The following is an 8161-nucleotide window of genomic DNA, read 5'->3' on the forward strand; positions in this document are numbered from 1 at the left end:
GCTGTCAGCGGTGGGGACAGGATCGGTGTAAGTGTCCCTCCCTGCAGGGACCTCCCTGTGCCGTGGGACACCTGAGCTGACTGAAAGCTTTGGCCCCCGGAGCCGTGTGCTGCTAGAACAGGGCATTTCCCCTCCTTTGTCCCCGTGGGACAAGCCCTGGAGCCGAGACAGTCAGGTACAGTGGGCCAGACCCTGGCCTGACTCCCAGGGGGCCCAGGAGCCCCCATCCCCCACAGCCTCAAATGGCCACAATTTGCCCATGGGGGACGTTGTGCTGCCACAATTTGCAGTGTCCCCCACCCATTTCTGGTGCTGGGTTCCATCCCAGCCATTTCCACCCCGGGGACCCTCAGGGCGGGGCACTGAGCTGTGCTGCAGGAGAGCTGGTGTTTACCTGCTGGGTGACACAGCCTGTGTCTGTGCCTCAGTTTCCCCCAGCATAGAAAGGCACTCCTGGCAGTGGGCAGGAAGCCCTGGCTGTTCCCTTCTTGTGCAACCAGCCCTGCTCTCCTCAGTGCCGGCGGAAGCAGCTGGAGCTGCCTGCACACCGGGAGCTTCCTCGGAGCCCCGTGGGACTGAGGCTGGGAATGGACTGTTCCTTCCCCCTGCCCTGCTCTGAGGCTGGGGAGGAGTTTGGCTCCAAGCATGTGGCTCTCAGCTCCTCCTGGCCAATGTCCCTATAGCAGGGTGGCTTTTGGGAGCATCTGCAGTGGGGTGCTGGGCTGTGGGGAAGGTGCATGAGGTGCTTGGAGCAGAGTGTGGGGACAGGGATGCTCTCTGGAGGCACTTTGAGCTGGAGCAGGAAGATGCTGCACCCCTGGTTGTGCCCACTTACCTGGGCTGCTTTGTTCCTCCATGGAGGCAGGAATCCAAAGCCCAGTTAGGGGGCTAATTATGGGGCTGCACTCGTTACCTTCTGTTCTGTGCCGGTGATCCCTGTTCCCCATGGGCTGCCTGCTCCTTGGGTGAAGCTGCTCCTGTGAGAGCTGGGGGTGCTCAGCAGCATCTTGTTTTCCACGCAGAATGGGCTGTTGGCAGCCAGACATTCCCCAGCAGCCAGAAAAACCTTTGGCCAGCCTGGCATGTGGCCAGGCCTCGCCCTTCCCAGCTCACTCCGGAGGTACAGGCTTGGAAATCCACGTCCAGGGTGGCACCAGGGTGTGATGTCCCTGTGGCTCGGACGGATCCCTAATGCTGCTCCCCCCTGAGCTGGTGAGGTCCCCCATGTCTCCAGAGCTGTAAGGGATGGAGAGGCCACGCTCTCTGCTGGGACCCGGACAGAGAGATTAAGCAGCTGCAGGAGCTGGTTGTCTGTGCTGCGGGTCAGCCCTGCCCTGCCGGGCAGCGCGGCTCCGGATCCGTGTTTATCTGCGAGGGAGCAGCCGTGTCCCTGGGCGGGGTCAGCGCTCCAAGGGCCAAGTGCCTGCGGATCGGATCGGGGCGCCTGCTCGGCACCAGCCTCTTGGGGAGCTGACAACCCCTCCAAAGGGCTCCTGGGCGCAAAAATGAGGGTTCTCCTTAAAATAAGCCCAGCACACGCTTCAGGGCAGCAGCCCCAGAGGTGCTGTGCTCCAATCTGTGGGGCCTGCGGGTGGGCTCAGAGCACAGCGGTGCTGCACAGCTGCACAGCAGTGGTTGGGGCAGGAAAGTGTTCAGGGCACCGTCCTAGGAAGCCCAGCCTTGGTTTGGGAAGGCTTTGGAGGGCTTTGCCTCCACGTTTGCATTCAAAGCTGCTTTGACCAAGCCAAGTCACTGTGAACAGCTTGGATGGGGCTCAGGCTGTCTGCCCCATCAGGCTGGGCACTTGCCCAGGCTCAGCTGCTTCTCTTCCAGGACAGCACTGTCATATTTATAATGGAAAAAACCCAGGCAAACACAGGAGCCTTTTAGCCTCCTGCCACACCTCTGCTACCATGTACATTATCTCAAGTTCGCTGCAACTTGCTTGAAGTTGACACTGTCCCCTCAGGGACACCTTTCTTGTCCTACCAAGCAGGGGATGGAGCTGGGACAGGGCGAGCTGGTGCCTGCCTGGAGGAAGGTGGGGAACTGCTTCCTCCTCACAGTGCTGGAAGAGCAGCCTGGGCCCATTTGAGACCTGAGTGTTTCCCAGGGCTTGGTGACAAATCCTGGGGTGTTGGTGACTGCTCGTGGGGTGTCCCCATGACCCGAAAGTTTTTTCTGAGGCTCTGTCACCTGCATTTCTTCTGCTTCCAGCTCCGGGGTGTTGCTTGGGGTGTCCCAGGGCAGCCGAGGTGTCCTGGGGCTGATTTTGTCCTGGTCAGGTTGGGGTTTCCCTGTCCCTGCCTGCCCAAAGGGGACAGTGCACAAGTGTCCCCTGATGCTCCATGGCTGCTACAGGTGTGCACCTCTGTGTGCTCGGGGCAAGGGGTCAGTCCCACGGGTGTATCCAAGTGCTGTCCTGCTGTCCCATCCAGGGGGTGGTGGCTTTCCCCAGCCTGTGCTCTGACATGTCCCCTCTCCCCAGGCCTCAGCCAGCAGGTGCCATGCGATGCTCTCTGAAACGCTCCCTCACGGTTCTGCTCACTGTCTCCTTCCTCCTCCTCCTCCTCCTCCATGGGAGCAGCCGGCAGGAACAGGATCCCCTGGAGGTGAGTCCCCAACCAGTGACATCCCACTGGAGAGGCTGGGGGAGCATCCTGTATCCCTTCCTGCCCCGCATGAACCCCAGCCTCAGCTCTGCTCTCTTCCCTGCCCCCTCTCACCCCAACACCCCCCACCTTCTCCTCTCCCTCGGGTTGCCCTGGGCAGATGGACCCCCCTGAATCCAGGAGTTGGGAGGGCAGGACAGGGGCTCCCCTTCGCTTCTGGGTCCCCCTCTTGTCATCCCCCCTTGCTGCATGGTGCTCTGGGATGTGACCTGTTGCCTGTGGCTCCCATGCAGGTGCAGCTCAGGGGCCTGGCTCCTGACACCATCCTGCAGCTGCTGCAGCCAGAGGGAGCCCAGCACATCCTCAGGGACACAGCTGAGCTCTCTGCACTCCACAACATCTCCTACCAGCTCCTCGCTGGCTCCCCGGCTCCCCGAAAAAGTGAGTGGTCCTGGACCCTGTGGGTATGCACATCTGGGTGTGCACAGCTGCACATCCCAGCACAGACCTGCCCCCTGAGTGCTGCTGGGGCAGGGAGGGGCTGGGTCCTGCCTTTTTGGGTGGGGGCCTGCCTACAACCTCCACAGCCTTCACTGCTCACTCAGGGGATGGAGGAATTGGGGAAGCTCCACGTGCTCCACGCAGGGTCCAAGTTTCTGCACCTTGGGACTGGGTGACTGCAGGTGTCTTGGGCTTCCCAGACCTCTCTTTGGGGGTTGCTGAGATCCCAACTCCCTGGGGTTGAGGTTCCGGTGGAGATGGTGAGCTGGCCCACTGGGACAACCCCATAGTGTGGGAGGAGTGGGCCAAGCTCTTGGACAGGTGCACAAGAAGCAATTGCCATGCAAACCCTGTGGGAAGGAGCCCAGGGCAACCTGTGAAGCTGTGTGGAAACCAGCACAGGAATGGTGCTGTCCCAGCCATCAGCAAGAGAAGCTGAATCAAGGCAGCCAGTGCTGGGCCATGGGGAGGACACAAGCTGCCTGATCCCAGTGTGGGTGCATCTCCATGAGGTGTGGAGTGGGGAACGCTTCCAGGATGTGCAGCCATACCAATAAGCCATTTCTGCCCTATAGACTCTCTCCCTGCACTGTTACTTGCCTAGATTTGGCTTTTTAAAGGTGTTTTTCAGGAATATTTCTTCAGTGGAGCCCCTGCCTCCTCAGCCTGTCTCTTGCTGCCATTTGGGCCAATTTTGGGCCTCTCCTGAGATGCTGAAGGCTTCAGCTTCAGGAAGGAGACAACAGCCTTAGACATGGGGTTACAAACAGCACTGACCCTGCAGGCTGGCCATGGGAAGAGGTTTTTGGAGCCCTTTTGTTACATCTTGAAGGGAAGAACATCACTATGGTGATCCCAGGTCATCCCTCTGCCTCTTCATGCCTTTCCTTTGCCTTGCAGAATTCCTGGCGGTGGGAATGGCGTCTGTGCAGAGGCCACGTGGTTTCTACCTCCTGGCCACACTCCAGTCCCTGTTCAGCCAGTCCACGGAGGAGGAGCTGCAGGAGATGGTGGTGGTGGTGCACCTGGCTGACACCGATCCTGGCTGGAACGTGCGCGTTGCTGCCACCATCGCCCAGAAGTTTGCTCGCCACATCCTCCTGGGCCGGCTCCTGCTCATCCATGCTCCCCCTGAGTTCTACCCCACCCTGGAAGGTCTGAAGAGGAACTTCAACGACGCAGAGGAGCGGGTGAGGTTCCGCTCCAAGCAGAATGTGGACTATGCCTTCCTGCTCGCCTTCGCTGCCAACCTCTCCTCCTACTACCTGATGATCGAGGACGACGTGTGGAGCGCCAGGTCCTTCCTGACGTCCATCCGCAGGGCAGTGGCTTCCCAGGAGGGCTCCAACTGGGCCACCCTCGAATTCTCCAAGCTGGGCTACATCGGAAAGCTCTACCGCTCCAGTGACCTTCCTCGCCTGGCTCACTTCCTCCTCCTCTTCTACCAGGAAATGCCCTGTGACTGGCTGCTGGTCCACTTCCGCCAGCTGCTCACCCAGAAGGACGTGATCCGCTTCAAGCCATCTCTCTTCCAGCACATGGGCCTCTACTCCTCCTTCCAGGGCACTGTCAACCGGCTGAAGGATGAGGATTTCCAGGCTGATGCCTTGGACCTCCCGGACAACCCACCAGCATCCCTGTACACCAGCATGTCCATCTTTGAGAACTACGAGCCCCTCAAGGCCTACAGCTCGGCACAGGGGTACTTTTGGGGCAAAGACCCGGCAGCTGGCAGTACTTTTACCATCGTGTTCCAGCAGCCAGCCCGAGTCAGCCGCGTCCGGGTGCGCACGGGCTCCGTGGAGCGCCCGGGCGATTTCCTGCGCGCAGGGCTGCTGGAGCTGGGCCAGCGCCGCGACCGCAGCCGGGACTGCTCCTCCTACGTCCCTGTGGGCTCCTTTGAGAAGGGGACCCTGGAGCAGCAGGGCCTGGAGAGGGTCCTGCCTAGGCCCGTGGAGTGCGTGAGGATCCGGGTGACCCAGGACCAGAGCGAGTGGCTCATCATCCAGAGCATCGAAATCTGGACCACAGCAGGCACTTGAGCACAGCACCTGTGGCAGCATGTCAAAGCAGCTGCATTGGGTTCCTTTATTTTTCACATTGCCTTTTTGGATAAGAAATTATTGGCTCTCACTGCCCTATGTCTGGAGAGATGGGAACCACTGCTGTGGGCTGTGGGTGGGTCTAGGAGCTGGGCCCATCAGAATGTACCTGCTGGGGGATGCCCCAATGAGCCAAGGAGGGGGAAGGATGTACAGGACAAAGCTGATCAGCTAATTAACAAACCAAATAATTCATCAGGCAGTGGTATTTTTTGGAGCCTCTCCACACCTTACTTGTTATAAGTTTTCTAACTTTTTCCAAAACTCTCAATTTCTCATTCCCTCCTCTCTGATCCCATTTCCTAGCTGCTCCTGGAGGGGTCAGGGGAAAGTCTGGGGGTGCTGCTCACCAAACCCTTCACCTGCAGGCTCAGCAGGTTCGTGGCAGCAGCAAGCTCCCACTGGTGCCCGGCCATTTCCCGGTGCCGATCGGGGGCGACGGCCACCAGATGGACCCATCGGCCCGGCCACGGGCAGCGCCTCCCACCAGCGCTCCTTGTTCCCGCCCTCGAAGGGAATAAAACCAATTCCCAGGGACCTCACTTCGTGTTTTTGCTTGGTTCACACGGAGCGGGAAGGACAGGCAAGATGGGGCATCTAGAAGGGCGAGGAAGGCACAGAATTGAGCTCCAGGGAACAAAGATAAGCCAAGGAAAATGTGGCCTTGGTATAATGTGAAGCTCTGTGTCCTTTTTAGCCCAGTAAGGTGCTGAAGGGTAACTGGAGTACACAAAGGATCCCAAAAGCTGCTGTTTGGGTTTGTGTGGCAGGGTCAGCTTGGAGGGCTGGATGCTCCACTAGCAGCTGTGGGCCCCAGTATGCAGGGCAGTGACTGACACCTCTCCCAATTAGGCTTTTAGCAACAATTTCTCAGCTTCCTGCAAAGGAAGAATTCCAGTCTGCTAAGCATTCCCATGGGATAGCCCAGAGAACCCACTAACCTGTGCCAAGCAGGACCCTGGTCTGCCCATGTTCCAAGCATGGCTCTCCTGGGGCAGGACAGTCACTGTCAGCAGGGAGCAGTGCCACTCCTGCAGCACCATAACCACAGCTCTGGTTTGAGGTGGCATCAGCTCACCTGCTGGGCACTGGCAGGCAGATGGAGAGCCCCAGACTTAGCATGATGAGGTTCTTCCCCTGAAAAAAAGCCACTCAGGTAGTAGTAGATCTTTGCATTTAATATGGAGGTGCTACACCATAAACTCCAAATTTTCTCAGTGGGATCAATACACATGGCAGAACCACTGCAGCTTCCTCCACACAGACCAAGTCCTGTCAGAGCTCTTGGAGTGTTCTGAGTGGCACAAGTGTCCACTTCCCAGGGCCCTGAAAAGTGTTTCCAGTGCTCCAGGAGAGCCTTTGCCCCAGTTCTCTTGGACACAAATGCTGCTGCTCACTGTGGGAGAACACCAAGGGTCACCAGTGTGGGTACAAATCAAGAGGTTTCACCCCAGGAAGTTTCTATCTACTGGTAAAGCACAAAAAGATAGAAATGTAAATCAGCTTTTTACCTCTTGGACTCTTACTGATGTAGGTACTAACAGTTTTTGTGATATTCACATGCCCAGAAGCAAGCTGCAGTCTCAATTATGCTGGTGTAAACCTGGACAGACTCTAGAGGTATGGAAATCTCTCCATTTACATCAGGATAAGTGGAAGCAGCAGTGTGCACTGGCAGAAACCCCCTCCCCTTTGTTCCTGTGCTGTTCCTCTGTGGCTCAGCACCACAATGCCCAAGGACCATCAGTGCATACTGGAGGAGGAGGTGGCTGCTGCATCCTGGAGAAACATCACATAATTTATCCCACATCAAAATTCTCCCACCATTTTTATCCCAGGAGGACTCAGCCAGCTCACAGCACTCTGCTCCCAGCCCCTGTCCCTGCTGGGGTGGGCTGATGGAGTCCCATGGCAGCCAGAGCCCAGGGGCCCCGTGGCTGGGCAGGGGAAGGGCAGGGGACACGACCAGAGAAGCCTTTGGGGCTGCTGCTCCCTCTGGAGACGGTGGATCAGGGAGGGCCGGAGGTTCCATTCCAACGCCGGGGTGTCCTGGTGCGGCAGGGCCCGGCAGGGCCTAGCTCAGCATCTTGTGCCGGTCGAACACCGTCTTCCTCTGCTCCTGCACCTGCCGCTTCCAGCGCTGCTGCGCCCCCTCCACCCGCTCCAGCACCGTGTTGGCCCTGGCGCCAGCCAGGGTGGGCACTGCAGCCAGGGAGTGAGTGTCCTGCAAGGAAAGGAACGGGGCTGGAGACCAGGCAGTGCCCAGCCTGAGCACAGAGCGAGGCAGCTGACCTGGGGAGAGACTGCACCTGGAAGAGCAGTGCAGGGTTTGTTGTTCTGATGAAAAACCTCCTTTTCAGAGCTCCTCAACACCAGCCCCCAAGTCCTTGCTCTTGGGGATCACCCACAACCCCAGACAGAAGTTCCCAGCAGAGGAACTGCGCGAAGTATAGAGCTCTGCTGGAAACCCACTCTTGGAGTCTGCAAGGAGCCACAGTGCCTAGTTGAACCACATCCCCCCGCTAAAACCAGGCTGACGATGGGTGGAGATCCATCGTGGCACAGGAACAGGGCCTATCCCAGAGGACTTAGTCCAGCATACTGGAGTGAGATAAACCTCACTTAACACCAGGCATCCACCATTTGCACCTGGATCTGGATCTGAATTACTGCTGCAGAGCAGGGTGCAAACCCATGACTTTGGAATACAATTCATAATCCTCCTGCAGGACCTCCTTTTTCAGCAGGAGGCAATGGATGGACTGTGGACACTGAAGCAGCTGCTCCTCACATCCGAGTATGAAGGAATTGGGCCAAATAGTTTGTACTCACAACAAAGTACAAACAGGACAATCCAGCCTAGTGCTGCAACTGCATGAATTTTATGCAGCAAGAAATTTTTCCTCCCCCAAAACTGGTGTGTAAGGAAGAGAGAAAGAGGGAAAG

The 8161-nt window shown here is 58.0% G+C and overlaps 2 protein-coding genes across 5 annotated transcripts in view; one reads left to right on the forward strand and one right to left on the reverse strand.

The window, feature by feature from the left end:
- The window catches only part of LOC102043367 (alpha-1,6-mannosyl-glycoprotein 4-beta-N-acetylglucosaminyltransferase-like), a 7719-nt gene extending 1872 nt beyond the window's left edge, over positions 1-5847 (forward strand). For both annotated transcript variants that reach the window (XM_031061768.1, XM_005426786.2), the window contains exons 3-5: positions 2489-2612; positions 2906-3053; positions 4014-5847. In XM_031061768.1, the coding sequence (XP_030917628.1) occupies positions 2508-2612; positions 2906-3053; positions 4014-5155 (1395 nt within the window). In that variant the 5' untranslated portion in view covers positions 2489-2507 and the 3' untranslated portion in view covers positions 5156-5847. The remainder of the gene's footprint in view (positions 1-2488; positions 2613-2905; positions 3054-4013) is intronic.
- Positions 5848-6372: 525 nt separating this feature from the next.
- TMEM9 (transmembrane protein 9) overlaps positions 6373-8161 on the reverse strand; it is a 6544-nt gene continuing 4755 nt past the window's right edge. For all 3 annotated transcript variants that reach the window (XM_005426787.2, XM_031061785.1, XM_031061786.1), the window contains exon 6: positions 6373-7439. In XM_005426787.2, the coding sequence (XP_005426844.1) occupies positions 7290-7439 (150 nt within the window). In that variant the 3' untranslated portion in view covers positions 6373-7289. The remainder of the gene's footprint in view (positions 7440-8161) is intronic.

Source organism: Geospiza fortis, unplaced genomic scaffold (assembly GCF_000277835.1).
Source record: "Geospiza fortis unplaced genomic scaffold, GeoFor_1.0 scaffold26, whole genome shotgun sequence".
In the NCBI taxonomy this organism is placed as follows: domain Eukaryota; kingdom Metazoa; phylum Chordata; class Aves; order Passeriformes; family Thraupidae; genus Geospiza; species Geospiza fortis.